This window comes from Mobula birostris, chromosome 24 (genome assembly GCF_030028105.1).
Source record: "Mobula birostris isolate sMobBir1 chromosome 24, sMobBir1.hap1, whole genome shotgun sequence".
Lineage (NCBI taxonomy): Eukaryota > Metazoa > Chordata > Chondrichthyes > Myliobatiformes > Myliobatidae > Mobula > Mobula birostris.
Genome location: NC_092393.1, coordinates 23722437 through 23749113, shown reverse-complemented (window position 1 = coordinate 23749113; position 26677 = coordinate 23722437). Strand labels below are relative to the sequence as shown.

Here is a 26677-nt window from a genome sequence, read left to right as displayed (position 1 = left end):
AGAGAGTGAGCAGTTTCAAGTTCTTGGTTGTCAAGATCTCTGAGGATCTAACCTGGTCGCAACATATCGATACAGTTGTAAAGAAGGCAAGACAGTGGCTATACTTCATTAGGAGCTTGAAGAGATTTGGTATGTCAACAAATACACTCAAAAACTTCTATAGTTGTCCCGTGGAGAGCATTCTGACAGGCTGCATCACTGTCTGGTATGGAGGGGCTACTTCATAGGACCAAAAGAAGCTTCAGAAGGTTGTAAATCTAGTCAGCTCCATCTTGGGCACTAGCCTACAAAGTACCCAGGACATCTTCAAGGACCGGTGACTCAGAAAGGCAGTGTCCATTATTAAGGACCTCCAGCACCCAGGGCATGTCCTTTCCTCACTGTTACCATCAGGTAGGAGATACAGAAGCCTGAAGGCACACACTCAGCGATTCAGGAACAGCTTCTTCCCCTCTGCCATCTAATTCCTAAAGGGTCATTGAACCCATGAACACTACCTCACTTTTTAAAATATATATTATTTCTGCTTTTGCATGATTTTTAATCTGTTCAATATACATATACTGTAATTGACTTATTTATTTATTATTATTATTATTATTTTATTTTGTTTTTTTTCTTCTATATGATGTATTGCATTGAACTGCTACTGCACAGTTAACAAATTCACGTCACATGCTGGTGATAGTAAACCTGATTCTGATTCTGATTATATATGATTACAATACAGAAGTTGTTGTATTGGGGTGTAGAATTCTCATTTTCCTTGTAGTTTAACTTCCCTATGCTTGCTAATATTTTTAAATAATCAACTATTTACATGTAACTGTTCAGTGAATTTTCCAGTAATTACAGTACAGTTACTGCAGTATTTTTCTAGAAACTTTTTACTTTCAGTAACAGGCATGAAACTCCTTGAATCTGGATTATTATTGTTTGATCATACAATTCAACTGATACCACTTGAGTGAAGTTATTTGATCTGGAGGCGGGAAGATGGTGGCACGACACAGCTCACAGCGGCCACTGCAGTGGTGGTGTCTGTTATTTGTCAAGTAGGGTGCCGTGCACAATCCTGATTTGATGGAGACGGATGTGAGAGCACGGCGGAACATCTGGTGAAACTTCTGAAATGCCTGTTTCGCTGCCACTGCTACTGTGTGATCCAGAATCTCCGGAGGGGAAGGCCCCGAGTCCTCGGCTTTGCTTCTTGCTCAGCGGCCGGGGTGGGGTCGAAGCGCTCGGCAGAGGATGGTGCTGGGTGCTCAGTGTCGGAGGGGCTGGTTGGAGGCTCAAAGTTTTCGGATGGACTCAGAGTCCGCTGTGGTCGGGTGCTTCCAATGGTGCTGCATCGGCGAGTTGGCGGCGCTTGGAGGTTCGTGGCAGGGAGAGTTTCTCCCTTCTACCGTCTGGGTGGGATGATGAGTCTATCGGGACTTTGAGACTTTTTTTTACTTTGCCCATGGTCTGCTCTTTATCAAACTATGGTATTGCTTTGCACTGTTGTAACTATATATTATAATTATGTGGTTTTGTCAGTTTTAGTCTTGGTTTGTCCAGTGTTTTCTTGCGATATCTTTCTGGAGGAACGTTGTATCATTTTTTAGTGCATGCATTTCTAATTGACAATGAGCGAAAACTGAACTGATCGTGCAGTCGACTGAATGCCATTTGTGATACAGGAATTTTGGTTGCAATCTAATGGTACAATCAAGGGAATTTAACATCATGGCCAGATCAGATAAACCTACTTCAGTAAAAGGGGAAATGAAACTTCCAGCTGTTACACATGAACGGATGTCTGAGGATTTGGGTTCATTTGTGAACAAAGTATTTCAAATTGATAATGTACCATATAGCCTACAGTATAATAAGGGACTACGTTATGTTTTAGTAAAACGTCATTGCATGCGCTATTAGGCACATATTGATCTGTACGTGTGTGCCGAGTTCGGTTTCCGCCGGTAAAGAACCATGAACCTTAGCTCCCATCTCCAGCGTTTTTATTAATAGCATTGTTGTGTAGCCAGGCCACATACACAACAAATTGGCGACGAGGTTAATGAACCTACATCGTATCGGAACGCCATGTTTTAATTGATAACAGCACTCGGAAGAAGAGCGTAAGGAATGAGCCAAGGAGTGGGAGAAGAAGGCAGAGTGAGGCAGCGAGTCCAAAAGGAAGCGGGAGCACAGCCGGGGTCAGGAACGTCGGGAGACCAAGAGACACAGTCGGAGCCGCAACACATCCAGCCGAGACCACAGCCGGCGCTGATCCCCAGGGGCTGAGGGTCTGCCTGCCCCAGGCAAAACTGTGGCAGCCATGGCCACACTGGCAGAGTATGCAAAGCTAGTAAACAGCAGAAAAAGGTCAAAATACAGAGAAACAAGAAACCCCAGAAAGGAAAATACAGCAAGGTACACAACATGAAATAAGGCAGTTCTGATGAAAACGACTCAGACGAAAGTGAATTGTCTTGTCTGCGACTTCACAGCATGAAAGAGACAGATGATCGAAGAGTAATACGGATCACTCCAGAAGTGACAGGCATGAGACTGAAAGTGGAGTTGGATACATGCTCAGCTTTAACAGAGATCTCTGTACATGAATACAAACAACTGTTTTCGCACATACCTCTGAAAAGAACTAAACTACTGCTAAAAACTTACACAGGACAGAAAGTGCGTCCCAAAGGCAAAATTAAAGTGACAGTGACCCACGGAGGTAAAACACTGCAACTGATCCTCTATGTACTGAAAAAGGGAGGACCACCATTGCTGGGAGGTGAATGGCTCAGGAAAATCCAGTTGGATTGGCACACCATCAAGGCACTAGATGCGTCAACAAAGGAGGGCAGCTCGGCGGGGAAGATGTCCTCAGCTCTCCCCTCACTCATTGTTGACTATTACAATGACGAGGAGGAGCTAGACAGTGTCAACAATGAGGACGAACGCAATATCCGTGGCCATGACTCGGATGAAGATACAGAGGATGCCAAGAGAGACAGATATTGCCAATAAGCAGGATGATGAAGACTACCTGGAAGTAAAAGAGCAGATGTACCAGGAGAAATTGACATCTCTCAAAAGGCAGCTACAGCAGTTACAGGAAGGCATTTTGCGGGAGTATCAGAAAAGGATGAAGAAACTAGATCACCAATACAAGGAAAGAATATGAAATGCAGAGCTTTTTCTGCAACTGGAGACAGAACAAGTGGAAAGGAATTATATTTGTAACGCTCACTTTGCCTAGTGGCATGACCTTGGGGTGATAACCCCCTTGCTCAGCCAAACCTTAGAACTCACGTTTGGGTGAATACTGTGTGATGTGTCCCCTGTTTCAAATCAGTACCCTGTAACGACAAGCCATACACAGGATGCAATTAAATAATTAAGATTTTATAACTCTTACTTAAACTATGGGATTAGTAGAGAACCAAAATATAAAATAAAAAGGAATCAAGGATAATAATTAGACAGTTCGTGCACAAATAACTCATTGGAGCTCATGCAGTATCCTTGGTCCACCATCTGGTTTCCTCTGAACTCCGCCGGGTCCCGAACCCCCACTCGGGGTCCGCTCTGCTAGCCAGCTCACTGCATCTCTTCGTGTGCGTCTTCTCTCTTCATCCCCATGGTGCGTTCTGACCAAATCCCGCGCAAACAACAGCTTTCAGATACACAAGAAAGAGTAACATCTGTCTCAGTTGGTTAGCAAATGAATACGTCCCATTATCACTAATTATAACCCAAACATGCTCCTACAGAGAATCCCTTAGATCAGCAGTTAACACTACAGAGAAGCCATTTTATTATAACACTACAGAGAAGCCATTTTATTAGCCTTAGCAAGTAACATGAAAGAAGAAACCCCTTACATATTAAAGAGAAGAAAGCAGTAGTGAAGGAATTTGAAGATAAAAAGATTGAGTTAGAAGAAAAGAAAAAGATGATTGAGAATGAGAAGCTAACAATGGAACTCACAGGAGATTCTATGGAGGTAAAGCCAATAGTGACTAGGAAACTAAGGAGGAGACCTAATGACCGTGTTCCAATTACAGACGAAAGACAAAAACCTGCAGCTGCACAGTTAAATTACTTGTTAACAGATGAACAGATAATGGAAGATCTGCAAACTCTCAATAAGCTTAAATCTCCTCCAGATGAGGAGAAGATGGTGGTGCGACGCAGCGCACAGAGGCCACCCCGGTGATGAATATCTGTTATCTGTCAAGTAGAGTGCCGTGCACAATCCTGATTTGATGGAGGCAGATGTGAGAGCACGGAGGAACATCTGGTGAAACTTCTGAAATGCCTGTTTCGCTGCCGCTGCTACTGTGTGATCCAAAATCTCTCGAGGGGAAGACCCCGAGCCCTCGGCTTTGCTTGTTGCTTGGCAGCCGGGGCGTGGTCGAAGCACTCGGCAGAGATGGAGCTCGGTGCTCGGTGTCCGAGCGCTGGTCGGAGGCTCGAAGTTTTCGGATGGACTTAGAGTCAGCTGTTGTCGGGTGCTTCCAGGGTGCTGCGGCAGCACGTTTGCGGCGCTGGAGATTCATGGCAGGGACAGTTTCTCCCTTCTACCGTCTGCGTGAGATGATGGGCTATCAGGACTTTGAGACTTTTTTTTACCATGACCATGGTCTGCTCTTTATCAAATTACGGTATTGCTTTGCACTGTTGTAATTATATGTTATAATTTCGTTGTTTTTGTCAGTTTTAGTCTTGGTCTGTCCTGTGTTTCTGTGATATCATACTGGAGGAACATTGTATCATTTCTTAATGCATGCATTACTAAATGACAATAAACGAGGACTGAGTGTCCTCATAATCTAATCTAATCTAATCTAATCTCCGTCTTCTTCTGAGCATCTTCCCAGCACTCCTGCTGAATCACCAGCACAAAGATATGAAGCATGAATAGAAGATGGAAAGTTATATTACGATAAGAGATGGTATCATAAAGGTCATGCTATCTATTTGGAATCTAAGGAGAATACGAAGGTTGGCTGTGTAATTAGCCCAGTTGGAAGAAATGAGATATGGGTCAGGAAGACAAGTGATAGCACAAAGATGTGTATAAATCTAGGACAGCTGCACAGAGGAATCATCATTATACGGAGGCGATCTGCTGCCTAGAACTCTTAGCAAGTTGCAGGAGCACATCTTCTTAACTCCCTGTGCTCAGAGGTCAACTTTTCATGACTTTTATATGAAAATCTGTATTAAGACAAACAAGTTTATTGACACACTGAAGAACACACTATTTGAAGACACTTTCCAATGCCATCTCAGTTTTGATGATTGTACATATTTTTAAGAATAACATTCACCTTTTCACGGATTTCACTTTGCTTTTGTCATCTTTGCAAGACGGAGGTGACTACTCTTTATGGCTGGAACCTGCCAATTTGTGGATTGTTTAATTTATTCCAGACAATAGAGTGAAGACCTATTTGCTTCAGTGCCGGACAATCTAGAGAAGACCCCCCCAGAGACTTGAGTTATAAATGGGTCTTAAACCAAAAGTGAAAAAAAGGCTTGTTATAATTTGATATTATTAAGTTACTAAGTAAACAAATGGTAGGCATTTGTCTGTTAAGGGTAAACATATTTGTTTAGCATAGGGCCCTAGTAAAAAAAACAGTTGATACACTATTAAAATAAAAGGGGAGGAGTGTACCGTATAGCCTACAGTATAATAAGGGACTACTTTATGTTTTAATAACACGTCATTGAATGCGCTATTAAGCGCATATTGAGCATGCGCTATGAGACACGAATTGTTCTGTACATGTGTGCCGAGTTTGGTTTCTGCCAGTAAAGAACAATGAACCTTAGCTCCCATCTCCAGCGTTTTTATTAATAGCATTGTTGTGTAACCAGGCCACATACACAACAGGTAAAATAAATGAAGAAATCAGAATGAAATGTATCAAGGTTCCATGTTTTAAGTAAATGTATTATCAAAGTATGTGTATGTCACTATATACCACTCCGGAATTCATTTTCTTGCAGGCATTCACAGTAGAAGAAAAAAATATAACCGAGTCAATGAAAAACCACATACAAAACTGACAATTGATGGGCAGAAGATGACAAAGTGTGCATACAAAAAAAAACAAATAAACATGATAAATAGACAGATAAATAATACTGAGAACATGAGTTATAGAGTCCTTGAAAGTGAGTCCATGGGTCGGGGAATCAGTTCAGTGTTGAGTGAAGTTATCCACTCTGGTTCAGGAGTCTGATGGTTGAAGGATAATAACTGTTCCTGAACCTGGTGGCGTGAAACATAAGGCTGCTGTACTGAATGGAAGACCAGTAGCAGCAGCGAGAAGAAAGAATGGCCTGGATGGTGGGGGTCCTTGATGATGGATGCTGCCTTCTTCTGGAAGTGCACTTTATAGGTGAGAACAATGGTGGAGGGGGCTTTGTCTGTCATAGACTAGGCTGTATCCACCACTTTCTGTAGCTTTTCTGTTTCTGGGCATTGGTGTTTTCATACCAGCCCATGATGCATTCAGTTAGGATACTCCACTGTGCATCCATAGAAGTTTGTCAAGATTTTAGTTGACATGCAGAATCTGTGCAAACTTCTAAGAAAGTAGAGTCACTGCTTTGTAATGGTGCCTCTTTGTTATGGTGCCCTCATGTGCTGGTCCCACAACAGATCCTTTGAAATAATAAAACCGAGGAACTTAAAGTTACTGGCCCTCTTCACCTCTGTTCCCCTAATGAGGACTGGCTCATGGACCTCCGGTTTCTTCCTCCTGTAGTCAATAATCAGCTCTTCAGTTTTGTTGTCCTTGTTGTTGTGGCACCATTCAATCAATCTCCCTCCTATTTGCTGATTCATCATTGCCTTTGATTCAGCCAACGACATGGTGTCGTCAGCACTGGAGCAGTACTCAGCCTGACGGTCAGAAGTACAAAGCGAGTAGCGTGGACGGCTCAGCCCATGCCTGTACTAATGGTGATTGTGAAGGAGACGTTGTTGCTAATCCGAACTGACTGGGCTCTGCAAGTGAGGAGATCGAGGATCCAGTTGTGCAAGGAGGTATCAAGGCTGAGGTCTTGGAGCTTATGGATTAGCATTGAGGGGATGATAGTGTTGAATGCAGAGCTGTAGTCAATGAAGAGCATCCTGGCGTACGCATCTTTGCTGTCCAGATGTTCCAGGGCTAAGTGAGGAACCAATGAAATGGTATCTGCTGTTAACCTGTTTTGTTCGTAGGCAAATTGGAATGAATCCAAGTCACCCCCGAGACTGGAGCTGATATTTACGGGTATTTCATGACCAACCTCTCAAAGCACTTCATCACAGTAGATGTAAGTGCTACAGGATGATAGTCATTGAGGCTGATTATCACATTCTTCTCAGGCATTGATGTAATTGAAGCTTCCTTGAAGCAGGTGGGTACCTCAATCTGCCAAAGAGAGGGGTTAAAGTTATCAGTAAACACAACAGCAAGTTGATTAGTAGGAATTCCAGGATTAACATGACACAGACACTACAACAACCTGAAGCGATTCAAGTGAGATCAAGTCAAGTCAAGTCAAGTCACTTTTTATTGTCATTTCAACCGTAATTTCTGGTACAGTACAGTAAAAATGAGACAATGTTTTTCACGACCATGGTGCTACATGGAACAATACAAAAACTACACTGAACTATGTAAAACAACACAAAAACTAGACTACAGACCTACCCAGGACTGCATAAAGTGCACAAAACAGTACAGGCATTACAATAAATAATAAACAAGACAGCAGGCACAGTAGAGGGCAGTAGGTTGGTGTCAGTCCAGGCTCTGGGTATTGAGGAGTCTGATGGCTTGGGGGAAGAAACTGTTGCACAGTCTGGTCGTGAGAGCCCGAATGCTTCGGTGCCTTTTGCCAGATGGCAGGAGGGAAAAGAGTTTGTATGAGGGGTGTGTGGGGTCCTTCATAATGCTGTTTGCTTTGCGGATGCAGCATGTGGTGTAAATGTCTGTGATAGCGGGAAGAGAGACCCCAATGATCTTCTCAGCTGACCTCACTATCCACTGCAGGGTATTGCGATCCGAAATGGTGCAATTTCCGAACCAGGCAGTGGTGCAGCTGCTCAGGATGCTCTCAATACAACCTCTGAAGAATGTGGTTTGGATGGGGGGGGGGGTGGGAGATGGACTTTCCTCAGCCTTCGCAGAAAGTAGAGACGCTGCTGGGCTTTCTTTGCTATGGAGCTGGTGTTGAGGAACGAGGTGAGATTCTCCGCCAGGTGAACACCAAGAAATTTGGTACTCTTAACGATCTCTACGGAGGAGTTGTCGATGTTCAGCGGAGAGTTGTTGCTCCGTGTCCTCCTGAAGTCAACAACTATCTCTTTTGTTATGTTTACATTCAGAGACAGGTTGTTGGCTCTGCACCAGTCCGTTAGCCACTGCACCTCCTCTCTGTATACTGACTCGTCGTTCTTGCTGATGAGACCCATCACGGTCGTGTCATCGGTGAAATTGATGATGTGATTCGAGCTGTGTGTTGCAGCAGAGTCGTGGGTCAGCAGAGTGAACAGCAGTGGACTGAGCACACAGCCCTGGGGCCCCCCGTGCTCAGTGTGATGGTGATGGAGATGCTGCTTCCAATCCGGACTGACTGACGTCTCCCAGTCAGGAAGTCTAGGATCCAGTTGCAGAGGGAGGTGTTCAGGCCCAGTAGGCTCAGCTTTCCAATCAGTTTCTGAGGAATGATTGTGTTGAATGCTGAACTGAAGTCTATGAACAGCATTCGAACGTACGTGTCTTTTTTGTCCAGGTTGGTTAGGGCCAGGTGGAGGGTGATGGCAATGGCATCGTCTGTTGAACGGTTGGGACGGTACGCGAACTGCAGGAGGTCCAGTGAGAGGGGCAGCAGGGTCTTGATGTGCCTCATGACGAGCCTCTTGAAACACTTCATGATGATGGATGTGAGTGCAACGGGACGGTAGTCATTGAGGCAGGACACTGAAGACTTCTTCGGCACGGGGACGATGGTGGCAGCCTTGAAACACGTAGGAACGACGGCGCTGCTCAGGGAGATGTTAAAGATGTCAGTGAGAATCTCAGCTAGCTGATCTGCATATCCTCTAAGCATTCTGCCAGGGATAATGTCTGGTCCAGCAGCCTTCTGTGGGTTGACCCTACACGGTAAGACACAGCACCTGATCATTTGGAGGAGGGGTGGTCTTCCTCGCTGCCATGTCATTTTCCACCTCAAAATGAGCGTAGAAGTTGTTCAGCGCATCTGGGAGGGAGCCATCACCAGCACAGTCAGGTGATGTTGTCTTGTAGCTGGTGATGTCCTGAATGCCCTTCCACATGCGCCGCGTGTTGCCGCTGTCCTGGAAGTGGCTGTGGATTCGCTGGGAGTGTGCACGCTTTGCCTCTCTGATGGCCCGGGACAGTTTGGCCCTCGCTGTTATTAGGGCTGCCTTGTCACCTGCTCTGAAGGCGGAGTCACGGGTCCTCAGCAGCGCACGCACCTCCGCGGTCATCCATGGCTTCTGGTTAGCGCGTGTAGTGATGGTCTTGGCCACAGTGATGTCATCGATGCACTTGCTGATGTAGCTCACTGCCGTGTACTCCTCTGAGTTGGTAGATGACAGCCATGGAACAATAGGGTTGGCCCCAATAAAGACCAAGCAAGGAAGTACCTACTGGGATGCAGATGGAGTCTATCGAAGTAGATGGGTGGTTTCTTATCAGCCACCTGAACTGGAAAAGATTGGTAAATGGTCCAAAGAGGATTTGCATTCTAAAAGTGTTGATAGAAATGCAGTTTATGTTTCATGTCACTTGTCTTTGGTTAGCAGAACTACTGTGAAATCCAATTTCCTTTCTGCATAAATACTGCCTGTCTTAGTGTGCATCTCCAGTTTATCATCATAGATCTTCACCTCTAACTAAACAGCCAAATAGTGCAAAGAAAATATAACTTAGGTTTGATCTGACCAACTCCATAGAGATATTGAGCTACATGTATATGTCTACACTGCAGGCTATGAGACAGTATTGATGCTTTCATTAGTGGGGTGGTGGGAGGTTCTGGGGGGCTGAGAAAGATGAAGGGGACTGTAGGGGTGCTCGGTAGTATGGGAGAGCAGCTGAAGGATTACAGACTTACTTCAGAAAATTAATTACTTATTATAAGCATTTGATCCTCAGTGCCTCATATTTGATTATGATCACATAATCACCTCATCTCTCTCTAACTGATTGTGTAATTGTTGAAATGACACTTCGGAATTTGGCGTATCATGAGAAATCTGAACTGAAGAAATCGGGCTATTTCCAGGCCTGGGCCACTCATTATTACCGTTCACTACTGTAGGACAACGCTAGCTAGTACAATTCTGATACTCCAATCAAGCAGTAATGCTATTGCTGTGAATTAGTGCATGGCATTCAATGGGGTAAAGTTCAGAATTTGCCCTTTCGAATGGTGTTAACCACTTTTCTCTAACCAACAGCCCAACTGAGATCTTACTGCCCCACTTTATACACCTTCAGGCAGAGAGGTTTTGCCTAAGCTATGATGATGACATAGCTTTCCCCTTTATTGATCACAATACTTAAAGTTGGAATTAAACAGTAGATGACTGACCATGGTTATTAATCCATAATGGAATAGCTGAAGCAGACCAAACAAAATACAATTACAAAGTAAATTTATTATCAAACTAATTATATGTCACCGTATATAATCCTGAGATTTATTTTCTTGTGGGCATACTCAATAATCGAAGAATCAAAATAGAATCAATGAAAGACCGCACCCAAAAGGACAGACACAACGTGCAAAAGACAAAAATCTGTGCAAACACAAATTAAGTAAATAAATACACGAACAATAAATATCGAGAACATGAGATGAAGAGACTTTGAGAGTGAGTCCATAGTTTGTGGGAACAGCTCAGTGATGGGGCAAGTGAAGTTATCCCACTGGTTCAAGGGTCTTATGGTTGAGAGGTAACAATGTTTCCTGAACCTGGTTTTCCACTAAAAAGACATGTAGACAGTATAGTGTGGAGTATCTGAAATATGGATTTATACCAAGCTTGGTTGCCAAAGTGTCTGTTGGGTGGAAAAAGTTTTTTTTTCAAATGAGGCAAAGGAACTGTCCAGGTTCCTTGAACATTTGAAGAGAATTCACTCTGATAAAGCAAACACGAACTTGGATTATTTTCAGTTACTTTGTGAAAACTTTCAGAAATGGAAAACATATCAAAACATGTCTGCTAGCACTTCACAAAAAATAGTGATGGTTTGTGTGCTTCATACGACTTCTCATTGCTAAATCTGGAAAGCCCCATACAATTGGAGAAGAACAGTAAGAGATGTTCTCAGTACAGTTTTGCATAAATCATCCGATCAAATAATTTAAGCAATTTTGCTCAGGGACAACTCTGTTCAAAGGGGGATGTGGAAGACATGTTGCACAATATACTTAGTCCAACAAGTTTGCTCTGCAGTTAGACGAATCAATTTTGCCAGGCAATGAATCTTTGCTTCTTGTTTATATTTACTTCATAAAAGAAGAACACATGATTCAAAAGTTGTTATTTGCAAGGGGACTAGAAACAGATATGAAGGGGAAGTCGATATTTCAGATTGTTGAGGAATAATCTGATCACAATGTTCTTGCTTCACAACCATCAATTACAGAACATCACTGTGGGGCTATTACCTTTTTTTGAAAAAAAACTGTATCTAACATATTTAGCAATTACTGTATAATTCACAGACATCATCCAAGTTTAATGAAATCAGTCTTCAATTGCAAGGAAATGATGTGAATCTTATCAAAATCAAATCAGTCATCTGCACATTTTTGTCCAGGTTAACCTGATTTAAGTGCAACGTTGGCCTAAGCGACCAGCGTTGTTCACGAAAATGGCTTTTACTGTAATTAAATAAATTTATTTATAGTTTTAAATACATTTGAATATTTTTTGCAAGCATTTGTCACTGCTTTGAATTTGCAGCTCCTATTTTCTTTCGCTGTGCATCATAAATCAAAGTTATTTAGAGTTATTATGCAACGGCTGGAAAAGGAGAGGGGGCGCTGGGCGCCGAAGGGGCGGTAACCCAAAAAAAGTTTGAGAACCACTGGTTTAAAGCGAGCGAGCGAGCTGCGCTGTGCTCGGCTGGTTAGCCTGCGCGCTCGGTGGTGCGGCGTTTGACTTGGAGCGCTGGCTGAGCAGCGGACGCCGGAAGTGGACGCACGGGCCGAGGCGATGGTGGCGATCAGCTGAGGGGCGGTGGAGCCATGGACCTACTGCCGGCCAACCCGCACGGCAACGGCCTGCTGTACGCCGGCTTCAACCAGGACCACGGTGAGTGCGGCTCCTTGCCTTCAGCACGGCCTGCCTGGGAGTCATTGTGGGGTGTGCGACACTTTAACGAACCCTTCGGCCCGTTATATGTATGGCCGACCCTTTTAGCCACCAACATTGATCGCATCTACTCCATCTTCTGTGTCTTATCTTTTCAAGTGTCTGTCTAAATAACTATTAAACATGTGATTCCACCACTCCCTCTTCCAGCCCTTTCCATATAGCAACCATTCTCCTATAAATGAAAGAACTTTCCCTTGAAATCTCCTTTCTACCTCCTTCCTTTCGCTTTAAGTCTATGTCCTCTTGTTTTTGATACTTCTAGCATTGAAGAAAATGATTCAGACTATCCTATCTATGACTCATAATTTTGCATAGCTTTGTCAGATCACTCCTTGGTCTCCTTCTCCTCAAGGAAAACAAGCCCAGCCTCTCCGATCTCTTCCCCGCAACTGAAGTCCAATCCAGGCAATGTCTTGGGAATCTGCTCTGCATTTCCTCCAATGCAAAACATTTTTCCAATAGTCCAGTGACTAGACCTGCACATAGTGCACTTTTTATGATTTCCCATCTTTTGTTCCTTGACCTATGAAGACATGTAAGCTGGAGCTTTCTTCACTATCCTCTCTACCTTTATACCAATTTTTGGGAGTTATAGACTTGACCCTCAGCATATTTCTGTTCCATTCCTTAGTGCCCAACTATTTGTTGTTTATGACCTGGCCCTGTGACTTTCCAAAATGCATTTCCCTGCACTTGCCAGGATTAAGTTCCATCTGACAATTCTCTGCCCAACTTTCCAGCTAATCTATGTTTTGCCGTGGACAATCTTCCTTACTGTGTGCAACACCAATTTTTGTATCATCCACAAATTTACTTGTGCTTCCTACATTCACATCCAAATTAATCTGTATTTTAAATATTAAGGGTCCCAACATTGGTTCCTGTGGTACACCACTGATCACAGCTTTCCAATGAGAAAAGTATCCTTCCACCATTAAGACCACAAGACATAGGAGCAGAATTAGGCTATTTGGCCTATCGAGTTTGTTCCGCCATTCGATCATGGCTGATATGTTTTTCCCTCCTCAGCCTTTTCCCTGTAACCTTTGATGCCGTGGCCAATCAAGAACCTATCAAGCTCTGCCTTAAATACACCAATGACCTAGCCTCTAGAACTGTCTGTGATAAGAAATTCCAGAAATTTACCACCCTCTGGGTGATTTCTCCTCATGTCTGTTTTAAATGGATGCCCCTCTATCCTGAGGGTGTGCCCTCTTGTCCTAGACTCCCCCACCATGGGAAACATCCTTTCCACATCTACTCTGTCTAGGCTTTTCAACATTTGCAAGGTTTCAATGAGATCCCACCCCCCCCCCATCATTTTAAATTACAGTGAGTACAGACCCAGAGCCATCAAACATTCCTCGTATGATAACCCTTTCATTCCTGGAATCATCCTTGTGAACCTCCTTGGAACCCTGTCCAATTCCAGCACATCTTTTCTTAGATATGATTGAGTCTTTTGTCATGGATCATTGCAGTCATTGGGCATATTACAGTATATGTATTAAACACCAATAAAACATCTTTGAATGGGGATTAGATGGAGTGTTTTTCAAGGTGGCTTAAAAGTGAGTTTATCAAGAAAGCACCTTAATAAAGGTCCTATTAACTACCTGTAAATAGACAAACCTTAAAATTCATTGAAAACGATGATCTAAAATGTAAGAGTTTTATCTTTTAATTTAAATGGTCTTCCCTCATCAGCTTCTTAGTAAGTTAACTTTCATTGATAAACAGAATTTCTTTAACCCATGCCTACTGAAGTCTGTACAGTTAAGAAAATGCATGCGCTTTGGAAATCCTTGAATTATTAGTCATAGTCACAGTCATACTTTATTGATCCCGGGGGAAATTTCATTTTCATTACAGTTGCACCATAAATAATTAAATAGTAATAAAACCATAAATAAATAGTAATATGTAAATTATGCCAATAATAATATGTAAATTATTACAATTGGTGGAATCTCAGAATTTCAGTCTTTTACAATTGGATTCTGATTCTGGTGAATTAGATATAACAAATAATGGAAGTTAATCCCAAAGCTGGCGGCTGTTGATTATTGTTTTTAGAAGCTACTGACTGTGTATTTAAGAATATAAGAAATCTATCTAACTGTTTCTTAAATATATTTAGTGAAGAAGCCTCAACTACTTCCCTGGGCAGAAAATTCCGCAGATTCATCACTCTCTGGGAAGAGCAGTTTCTCCTCATCTCCATCCTAAATCTTCTCCCCTGAATCTTGAGGCAATGTCCCCTAGTTCTAGTCTCACCTACCAATGGAAACAACTTTCCTACTTCTATCTTATCTATCCCTTTCAAAGTTTTGTATGTTTCTATAAGATCCCCTCTATTCTTCTGAATTCCAGAGAGTATAGTCCCAGGTGACTCAATCTCTCCTCATAGGTTAACCCCTTAATCCCTGGAATTAACCTGGTGAGCCTCCTCTTCACTGCCTCCAAAGCCAGTATATCCTTCCTCAAGTATGGAGACCAGAACTGCACACAGTACTCCAGGTGCACAAGCATGACCTCCCTGCTTTTGAGCTCAATCCCTCCAGCAATGAAGGCCAACATTCCGTTTGCCTTCTTAATAACTGTTGTACCTGCAAGCCAACTTCTTGCGATTCATGAACAAGCACTCCCAAGTCCCTCTGCACAACAGCATGCTGCAATCTTTCACCATTTAAATAACAATCTGCTCCTCTATTGTTCCCTTCCAAAGTGGATGATCTTGCATTTACCAATGTTGTATTTCATCTGCCAGACCTTGGCCCACTCACTTAACCTATCTATAGCCCTCTGCAGGCTTTCCACATCCTCTGTACAATTTGCTTTTCCACTCAGTTTAGTGTCATCAGCAAATTTTGCTATGCTACACTCAGTCCCCTCTTCTGAATCATCATTGTAAATGGTAAACAGTTGCGGGCCCAGCACCGACCCCTGTGGCACCCCACTCACCACTGACTGCCAACCGGAGAAACACTCTGCCTTCTATTGGTTAACCAATCCACTATCCATGCCAATAAACTTCCTCTGACTCCATGCATCCGCATCTTATTTATAAGTTTCTTGTGTGGCACCTTATCGAATGCCTTCTGGAAATCCCTTCTGGTATTTGGATTTTTGAGCCTAAATTTGATATGATCCTATTTGTTAAAGGAGAACATTACCACAGAATGAAAAGATGTGGAAATAAGACTTTGGTGGATGCTCTTAAAGTAACGTGTAAGAATTACACCTGAGTTTTTAAAAAATGTATTTATTAACTTCTGGTCCTGTTTCTTCATCCAACCCCTCATCGTTCATGAAAGTAAAAATATAGTAAAGTAAAAATAAAAACAGATATATTCTAAACCTGACGCAAAAGCACTTTGGTCTTAAAGGCTGTGTCAGAATTGGAAATGGGGTAAATAGAGGAACCTTAGCCTCCCCCTTGTTGGTTCTGATGAAGATTCTTCATGTTACCTGTTAGTCTTTTGATGGGTGCTGAGTGTTTCCAGCATTTCCTATTTTTATCTCTCATTGCTCATGTCTTTTCAGGATTAATTTAACTCTGCATATTACAATAATGTCAAGTACAAATAAGTGTCAGTGGAGCTTAATAGTACCATATTTCCTTATAGGTTAGTGATGAGCTTGACCGGTTTGTTGATTCTTTAATTTAGTATTGAGTGCTTATGTATAATCTCAAAGCTACTTCTGGCCTCTTGTTAATATTTGTAATCTGTTTGTTTGAACTTATGAAGCTCTGCTTGTGTTTTGATCAAAACCCTGAGATTCATGGCTGTCTGTGGGGAAGACAACTCTCAGGGTTGTATTCTGTTATACATACTTTGATAATAAATGTACTTTGAATTCTTATCCTTTGACCAGTGTACCTAATTATATTTGTGCAACATAGTATTTTAATTCTTTGGACTGAGTCTAAACTAAAAAGCATTTAGTTTGAATAGTCAGGGCAGCAACTTAATGATTAACTACCATGTACAAGCACAACTTGTTGCTGTCCACTTTACTAGTAATTTCACCATTATTTACTGTGAAACCTGGCCCTTGATCTATCTTTGAATCTATTCATGACCTTGTATTTTTGGTTTTAAATTTGAATTTAGGCATGACATTCTTGCTTGGGGTATTAAACTGGCTGGTTTTAGATTGGTGCTGTTTTAGAGGGTCCATGACTTGTAGCTGGTGCTAAAGGGTTTGAATTCTATCATGGGGGCATTCTACATTCCTATGTCCTTTGGTTTAATTTGAAGGAATAGGATAAAGTGTTAAAAGATTATTCCAAGCAGGCTAAGGTGGTTCGGGCCTAGATGCCAATTGAAGCTGCTGTTAAACAATTGAGAGAACTTGAAGCAGAAATTTCAACAAAATTCATTATACTTACATTGTACAGTAGTGTAGAAGAAAATGATTATTTTTGCCAATACTATTAAAAGGCAAATCAAAAGGACATGGCTGAAATTAGAGGGGTAATATATCCTAATGACAGGGATTTTAATACATCCATAAATTGTGGGAAGAGTTAGATATAGTCTCTACTAATTTACTACTGTCTAATTTGTTTCCCTGAATGTAAGCAGAAAGTCCGCACACTTGGAATGGGAAAAAGTAGACAACTGCAAACTATGGGAGGAAGTAACTACCCAGTCTTACTTAAAGATGCATTTGCTAAATCAGCAACACTATTTAAAAAGCAGTAATTTATGTTAACTAATATGTCGTATTGTGAATCATTTCCTGAGCTTGAATTCACAATGACGTGCATGATAAAATCTGTTATGTGTTGAAATACAAGCATGTTAGTGTGGGTTATGTACTGCAACGAAGTCCTTTTGTTGTTGGGTCATTTGCCTAAAAGGGTGCCCTTAAGAAATGGTGACTAAAAATGTGTGAGGTTTAAGCATAAGTTTGGCAGTGCTTTTGTCTGCCTACTTCATGCAAGGGCAGTAATAAACTTGCTGTTCACCTCTTCCTTTATAAGTGAGGGGGTGGAGGGCTATAAATTGGAAGACAGTGAGATCTGCCAATATTCATGTTTCCCCCATGGGTTTTGATGGAAGTTCTTGAAACGAATGCAGAACCCTATTTGCAAACACAAATTGATCCAGAGCTGATATCACTGAACCTCTCTCTAAGTAGGCCTTGAAATCCAAATAAGGATGAATACGGTAGCAACATGCAATCTGTACATAGGGTACTGGACTTCATGGCAAGATGTAATGTAGTCTTTATGTATCTTTCGAACATAAAGAGGTACTCACAGTCCATATCAGTTTCTCTCACAGGATATCCAAATTTCTGTAAAGGGCCAATGATAAGTAGAAAGTTTGGATCAGCTTTACCATGTGAACTAGGATTGAAATGGGCAACCTCTGGCAAAAACTCCCAAACTTCCTTTTGCATTTGGTTCCAGAACTTTCCTGCAGATTGACTTCCCCTGAACTAAACCTTTTAAACTAAACTCTATGCCTTCAAATACTCCTCCTTTGGCCCAGTCATGTTTTTTTAAAATTTGATTATACTTCTGTCAAGCCCCTTAGATTTTCTCTATGTTGATGAATTCTGTTTCAAATGATCTGGTCCCCCTCTTGAAGTATAACTGTGCTCCCTCTTGAGGTATAACCATGATTACATTTTGAAAATAATTTGCCTGAAAAGCTCCTGGGTGTTGCTTTTTTTGAAGGTCATCAAAGATGCTGTTTTAAAGGCAAATCTCAGTGTAAATGCAACTATTCATTTTACTGACCTTTTTCGATGAAATAAACTTGAATGGATATCTGCAGTGATCTATTTTGACCATCCTGTCCTGGGAGTATTTAGCAGAATGTAGACATGTTGACATCCATTCTAAAATCTGGTACCTGCATTGCTTTATTACAAAATCAGTCTCTTGTGATAGTGTTAATATTGTAGCTGTAGAAAATGGACTTGTCTACCTACCAATGTTCCATGTATGGAAGCTACAAGGCATTAAAGCTATAAACAATGCCACCAGGTCTGAGATATTGTAATTAGAGTGGTGAAGCTATCAGCACTGGCAATCATAACACCAGGAAGGAGAGTTTGTGCAACTGCACATGCATAATTAAATATACAAATGCAGGCAATGGCATCGGTTATGACCTGTTCAAGTCCTTGCAGATTGTTTTTGCTCAAGTGACAATTTCAACAACTTGCTCAAGATTTTCACTGTTCTGAAAAAAATTGTCTTTTTTTAATAAAAATAAAAGGTTGAGCTTTGTTAACAAGTTCTGATCAACTGAGGAGCACAAGATCAATATTGTTGCTGTGTAGCCTCTGTTCCTGAAAACCAGTGCAGTTTTCTCCGTTATTTTAAAATTACATATTTGTAAAGTGTTTTAGAGTTTGTTTTAAATTTCACTGTCATCTTGACTGTCCACTTTTCCCTTCTGTTAAATATGATGACAGAAAATCAGACTTTTTAAACTCTTGAGGATGATTGAGTTTTAATTGATAGAACAGCAAGCAGAGTACTCAATGATCCCTTTGGGCAATAACAAAGCAGAATGTCAAAGGCAAAATCCATTCCACAGATGTCACCTAGATCTATTATGCTTAATTTTCTTTGATCTGCAGTGTGTCATTTTTTTTAGCTGAAGGTAAAGCCTGGATTTTTTAATATTTGCAAAAAATCAATTTGATCAATAATCACCCTTATCAGGAAAGCTGCTTGCTATGTTGTAGTGGCAGGTTCTGATTTTCTTTAATAAATGGTGCTGTGAATTTGTCATGGAATAACTAAAGAATCTGAATCTCACATGCATGGTATTTGTTGAAATATTTTTGCATCAAACCAGAGAATAGCATTCCTCCAAGTTCTAGAATGAGACATAGAATGCATGCAACTTTTGATGTTTGTCTTCACACGTGTGTAGATGCTAAGATGTGTTTGAAAGCATAGATGCCAAATAGTTGGTTCACCACTCATCCTCCTAAACCTGACTATGTTCTATTTTGCACCAATACTCGTTAGTCACTCAATAATTACTCTTGTGGCAATGAGTTTATTTTAGAATCATAGACATTTTTCTTACCCGCTTCTCTGTCTCTCTAACTGCAAATTCCTTTAAATCTGGCCTCCTTTTGTGCAACTTTGTTTCGCTTGCTGGAGATTGCTTCAGTTCCCTTGGCCCTGCTTTCTTAATGCCCTACTGCAAGCCCTATTCTCAAATGCTTCATCATCTGCTCGTTTGAATTGTTCACTTTGTGTTCCTGTGAAAAGCCTTAATGATTTTGCATTGTTGTTAAGTAATGCAAAATAAATAATTGCAAAGATGATTTTATAGGGTGAAGATAGCAACCCTGTTCCTCCTTGTTGGTATAAAAGCATGTAGTTTGCATCCGGAAACTTGACCCAAAACCTCATGGATAGTTGTCTTGATTTTAGAGGATGTTGTTAGATATGCAGGATTGTAATCAAAGACTTCTTAATAGACCTGAGATCAACCTAATTGTAGGCTTTGGACTATAGGATGGCTTTTAACTGAAAGCAACTTCTTGACTTCAAACTTAATTAATCTTCATGCTTGGTTTTAATAAGAAATATCTGAATATAACTTATGGGCTGTTGTCCCACTGAGCAAGCATGTGGCAATATCATGGATTCTAATGTGTGGTTCTGGCATAATCGTATGAACAGGGTGATATAGAAGGGCAAAGACATCATTTGTATGTGGCCCAGGGCTCTGTGCACCACTGATCTATGCAGTGGTACTTGGCAAAGAAAGGTGAATAATTGGCCACTTAAGCTTGCTGTTGTATTTCTGAAGATCATAGTTGCAAGTAAGCTCAACATTGCTGTCTAGCTGCATTAATCCTTCACCATTTTGTTTATCAAGTGTCTATCTAGCTGTGCTGTAAAAATGTTAAAGATTCTCCTACTGTTCTTTGAAGACAGTTCCAAAATCCTCTGAATCTGAAGGAAACTGCCCTTTCTGCCTTAGTAAGGCCACCCCTTCTGAGCAGCGACTTCTGGGGTTCACCCATATGAGGAAACGTGTTAAGCATCTTCACCGGACAAGACGCCTCAGCATCTTGTACATTTCAATCAAGTTCTCTTTTAATCTTCAGCGGGTATGAGTCTAGCTTGTTCAAACTTTCCTAAAGAACAGCCTCACCATTCCAGGAATTGCCCAGTATCTTTATCCTGTGCATATAGACATTTTGATGCATGTGCTTGGCTGAGGAGCTGAAGGTGTGAAACTGCTATCCATGGGATTATGACTGAACACCAAGTCAGAATCCTGTTTAACATGTATTCCCCTAAATGTATAAAATGTCCTTCTAATTGGTCTAAACTGAAGTATATGATACTTTTTCCTTGGTGTAATAAATTATATGAACAGGAGTAGGATACTCAGTTATATAGGCCTGCTTTGCCTTTCAGTTAAACACTCTTTGTAGCAATGAAGGGAGTGTTCTAAATTCTAGTGTGAGAGTGAGATGAAAATAGATGGATATTTAAACTGGAGATGAATTGAAATTTGACCAATTTAACAAATGTTGCATTCTCCTGACCAACATAACACACCTGAGATTTCTATTCTAAAACCAATGCTAATCTAAATTCAAGATCTGAAAGCTGGAAGTTGTACTTTTTTGGGGGAAAAATAGAGACGTATAGCGTGGAGTAGGCCCTTTTCCCAGCAATCCCCCAATTTAATCCCAGCTAATCATGGGACAACTACAATGACCATTTAACCTATGGAATGTGGGAGGAAACCAGAGCACCCAAAGGAAACCCACGTGGTCACTGGGAGAATGTACAAACTCCTCACAGGCAGGGCAGCAGTGGGAATTGAATTCTGGTCACTGGTACGGTGAAGTGTTCTGCTAATCACTGTACTGTGCCGTTCCTATTTCCACTAGCAACCTTTTTCTGCTATTCTGCAGAGTCTTCATCATCCTTCTGATCCGGGTCCATTGACTCACTGTCTCTTCAGCAACCATCGAAGACACTAATGTTGTTATCCCTTTCATCAGCTTTATATCACTCCCCTTCTGCCACCGACCTACACCTTGGCCAGTTGACCCACCGACCTACGCCTTGGCCAGTTGACCTATAAGTTAAAGTTTGTTGGAAGACATGTGCATCACTTGTACAATGTGTTATACTTTTAAGAATCTTAGCATTTTTAAACAAATTATTCCATTTCTTCTATAACTTGTGAAATTGAGAAGGCTTCTCAGTGGTGCTGGTAAAAGACTGAGTTACAACATATTTCCTGAGTAAGTCAAGTTCCACCATTTTCTTGAGTTGCAATGTCATCACTGTAATGCTAATCTTTTTGAAAAAGGTGTGCCTCATCACTAAGAATTGTGAAAGTCCTCATTGTTCTTTCCCAATGACAGGTTGTTTTGCATGTGGAATGGAAAATGGATTCCGAGTCTATAACACTGATCCATTAAAGGAGAAGGAAAAACAAGGTGAGGCGTATCGCTCGTCAGGTAATGCAGATTTGTGATCACTTTTGCTTTAATCAGAGTAATTGACAAATTAAGTGCTGAATTTTCTTTTACTTGCAAGTGGATGACTTTGAAATTCTATCTCTGGTATCTAAAGTATAAGTGGGTAGTTCAAGTTTTAAAGCTAAGTTGATCATGATGTTAAAAGAATTTTAGTCTGGAGTGACTGTGGGACCTAATGGTCAGACCATTTAACAAACTTTTTACTAGCAGCCATGGCTGAAAATAACGGCAATGATAGCAACAAAGAGTGCTTTTTGCTCCGCCATTGTCTTCTTTTCAGTTTTTCAGGTGGTGTTCAGCTATTGTGTACATATCACCACAATGGATTTGTTGCTTGTTGACCTGTAAAGCAAAACTGTATCGGTTCATTGTTAGGTGCCATCTGTTGGATAAATATTAATATTAACAACAATAAAATATTTACAAGACAATTTCTAGGGGAACATGGTATTCCTAATATCTAATGCTGACTGCTTACCAATGAAGACCTCTTGGGCTTTTCAAATTTTATGACTAATGGTGACAATGCAAGTACATTCTTTTGATATTTCATGTGAAACTTGTTGCAAGTACAGTTTGATTGCCTGTTTTGTTTGTTCATAGTTGAGTGCAAGTATTTTCCAAGGTAATTTTTCATGTATGATGTATTGTGTTAAGTACTGTCACAACATAATTAGTTGGTAAGGTCCAACATTTTTTTGATTGCACTGTACTCATTTGAGTATTTTTGTAATGTTGATTGCACCCAGTCTGCATTCAGGCAATTGTGACATTTTCTTTTGCAGAATTTATGGAAGGAGGAGTTGGTCATGTCGAAATGCTTTTTCGATGTAATTATTTAGCTTTGGTTGGAGGTGGTAAGAAGCCCAAGTATCCTCCCAATAAAGGTATAGTGTGCTTAGTGAAAATTTGATTTTGGTCCTTAAAGCAGTCAATCATTATTTGTCAAAAGACCTTGTGCTAATTGAAAGCCTTGGAAAGCTGGTATGTGACCTCATCCATGTCATTAATTTGGCAAGAACAATGGTGTAGTATGGTGCAGAACTGGCAAACTTAGTTTAGAATCCAGCTCTGCCAAGTCATTAATTGGAGAAGCAGGCACTGTAAAGTTACTGTTTGCATTAAACCCTATCACTGTGGATGCCGTAGCTCCAGTGGTTTCTGGTCCAGGTCCAATCTTGAGCATTGGGGGGGGGGGGGGTTCTGTTGTCCTCGCACATCCCAAATGTAAATAACCTTCGTGAATGCAAGTTGAAAAGAATCCTATGGGGAGTTTGGGAGAGAAAACAGTAATAAACCACAAAGAAATATGGAGTGGGGGAATGGGATTGGTGGGATTGCTCTGCTGGAGGCTGGCACATAAATAGTCAGGATGGCCGCTTCTTGCTATATTTGAATAGCTCATTATTCCCAGTTAGAGCTGATCTTTAAAGTGTTCAGATGAACAACTGGTTTACTCACATTTAGGATGGCCTCCACCAAGCCTTGATCTCAACATCAAAGCTGTCTGGTATTACCTGGAAAGACAGAGGCAAGCAAGACAGCCCAAGTCTGCAGATTAGACTGTGACTTCTCTTGTTCGCTATGGTTGTGCCGTCTTGCCTTTAGAATATTTCTTCCTCTTTGGGGATGTATATATCCTTTGTCTTCAGACTTGATTCCAGAAGTTCCAGCCATTGCTGCTGTGCCATCATCCCTGCCAGTGTTCTTTTCCAATCAATTCTGGCAAATTCCTCTCTCATGCCTCTGTTATTCCCTTTACTCCACTGTAATACTAATACATCTGACTTTCGCTTCTCCTTCCCAAATTTGAGGTGATTTCGATTATATTATGATCACTTGCCTCTAAGGGTTCTTTTACCATGAGCGCTCTAATCAACTCTGGTTCATTGTATAACACCCAATCCAGAATAGTTTTATATGCTTCTAAGTTGCCTGTGATTTCTAAGTTAGATTGATTAGTCATCCTCCTTTGCTCCAAAGAGAAAAGCCCAAGCTTACTCAACCTGTCCTCATAAGACATTCTCTAATCCAGGCAGCATCCTGGTAAGTCTCCTTTATAAGGCTTCCACATAGCTCCTATAATGTGGTGATCAGATTGAACACAATACTCCCAAGTGTGTTCAACAGAGTTTTATGGAGCTGCAACATTACCTCACGGCACTTGAAGTCAATATCATGACAAATGAAGACCAGCACACCATATACTTCTTAACTACCTTATCAACTTGAACAGCAATTTTGAGGGATCTGTGGACTTGGACCTCAAGATCCCTCTGTTTTTCTACACTGTTAAGAATCCTGCCATAACATGGTGTTCTGCCTTCAAGTTTGATCTTCCAAAGTATATTACTTTCTGGATTGACCTTAATCTGTCACTTCTCCCATTTCTGCATTCTGTATTTATCCTGTTGTAATGTATAATTGCATTCTATGTTATTCATGACACCTCCAACTTTCACATTATCTGTAAATTTACTAACTGTCCTCTGAACTTGCTCATCCAAGTCACTTATAAAAATCATATAGAGCAGGTTCCCGGAACAGATTGCTGCAGTACACCACTTTTCACCAATCTCCAGACAGAATACACTCCATCTACTATCACTCTCTGCCTTCTGTAGGCAAACCAATTCCAAATCCCCGCAGTTTGGTTTTCATATCATGACTTTCTGGATGACTCTACTATGGGGAAGCTTGTCAAATGCCTTGCTAAAATCCATATACGGCACATCTACCACTCTACCCTCAATGTGTTTTATCGCCTTCTCAAAACCCAGTTGGGTTCATGAGGCACAACCTGCCCCTCAAAGCCAAACCAAAGTTAAGCGATATAGCTGACAGTAACTTCTAAATTTTCCCATTCATTCAAGGATTGTTTTTTTGTCTGGAAGTTCTTTTGTATATACATAAAGGATTGGCAGAGATAGAATGTCTTGCAATTATTTCAACCAGTTATGGAGTATAATGTCTATAACTATCATTTGTACTTGGATATTCATTGGGCAGTGCATTTTTCCTTAAACATACTCTGCTGAGAGGTCATAGAATAGTTTTCTCCAAAGAAAATTTGCCTTTTTCAAAATGCTTTCTGTTAACGTTTGTCAAATTATCCGTCCCATTGTGGAGTATTGTGCCACTTATATAAAGCCGTCGGCGAAGGTTACAGTTTTATTGAATACATTTTGCATAGTTTTTCATATTGAGAGAGAATGCTGAATCATTGTGGTATTTTGCAGTGATGATATGGGATGATTTGAAGAAGAAAACTGTTATTGAAATTGAATTTTCTACAGAGGTCAAAGCTGTCAAACTACGGAGAGACAGGTAACTGTTGGAATTTAATTGCCCTTGCAATTTAGTGTATTAATTTGCTTTCATATTTCATTATGCATTGCAAACCTAAAATTCTTGTTTAATTGAATTCTCAAGAAAACAATGCTCTATTTACAGCCACTATTTAGCTTTAGTTTATTTGATGACAAAGATTACGATTAAGAAATTTATAGAAAGGTTACGAAATTGCAAATTTAACTACATTAAAGACAAATATGCATTTTTGATGAAAATGCAGTTTATTGAATAAATAAGATTGAAAAGAATATGAAGATGCACAAATCATTGGGTGAGGGGGAAAGTGCAATGAATTTCATAACCTTCCTGTAAATTTCTTAATCATAGACTTTTCCAGGTTTAACATCTGTGGTTATAATAAGCATTCCGTCTATGAGTGTCAGATTGTGTAGTTCCACTAGAAGTCAATGTAATACAGATTCAAACTAACACACAAAATGTGCTGGAGGAACTCAGCAAGTTGGGCAGTATCTGTAAAAGAATAAAAAAGTCGATATTTTGGGCAGAGACCCTTCAGAACTGAGAAGGAAGGGGAAGGGTGCCAGAATTAAAAAAAAAAAGCGGGGAGAGGCGAAAGAAACTAGCTAGTAGGTCAGGGATCCCCAACCTTTTTTGCACAGCAGATCGGTTTAATATTGACAATATTCTTGCGAACCGGCCGACCGGGGTTGGGGGTGGGGGTTGCTGTTCAGTAGGGTTAAACTCACCTCAACATGTCTTTTACAGTTAGGGTTGCCAACTTTCTCACTCCCAAATAAGGGACAAAAGTACCAGTCAAATACAGGACACGTGTTTACCCCGAGGAAGACTACCATGACCATGAAGCCTTGCGTGGGCACCTGTGTGCGCATGTGTGACGTGCGCATGCGTGTATGTGCCAATTTTTTTTCTCCCCCCACAAATCAGTTTTGGCTTAATCTTCCCGACTACACTTGTACATACATTACTTCTACTTTCTATAGGCTGTGTACTTATCATATCATTCCTGCTTTTACTATATGTTAGTGTTATTTTAGGTTTTATGTGTTGTTTGGTATGATTCGGTAGGTTATTTTTTGGGTCCACACTCCAAGCCTTCACTGAAAATGCTCTCCAAGACTTTCTGAGCTACACTGATGACTACATTGGTGCTGCTCCTTGCACCCATGCTGAGTGTGTGAATTTCATCAACTTTACCTCCAATTTCTACCCTGCCATCAAATTCTCTTCATCCATCTGTTTCATCTCTCCCCTTTGTCAATTTCTGTCTTCATCTCTGGAGACAGGCTGTTTAAAACCTTCTAACTCTCAGCTATCTTGATGATACCTCTTCCCACCCTTTCACGTGTAAAAATGTTATTCCCTTTTCTCAGTTTCTCCGTCTGTTCTCAGGATGAGACTTGACATTCCAGAACATCTGAGGTG

The 26677-nt window shown here is 41.0% G+C and overlaps 1 protein-coding gene across 2 annotated transcripts in view; it reads left to right on the top strand.

Moving 5' to 3' along the window:
* Window positions 1-12184: 12184 nt before the first annotated feature.
* wdr45b (WD repeat domain 45B) overlaps window positions 12185-26677 on the top strand; it is a 36824-nt gene continuing 22331 nt past the window's right edge. Inside the window, exons 1-4 of one of the 2 annotated variants that reach the window (XM_072242118.1) lie at window positions 12185-12355; window positions 21803-21898; window positions 22705-22806; window positions 25159-25246. In XM_072242118.1, coding sequence (XP_072098219.1) covers window positions 12289-12355; window positions 21803-21898; window positions 22705-22806; window positions 25159-25246 — 353 coding nt within the window. In that variant the 5' untranslated portion in view covers window positions 12185-12288. The remainder of the gene's footprint in view (window positions 12356-21802; window positions 21899-22704; window positions 22807-25158; window positions 25247-26677) is intronic. The other variant, XM_072242119.1, reaches the window with a different exon arrangement.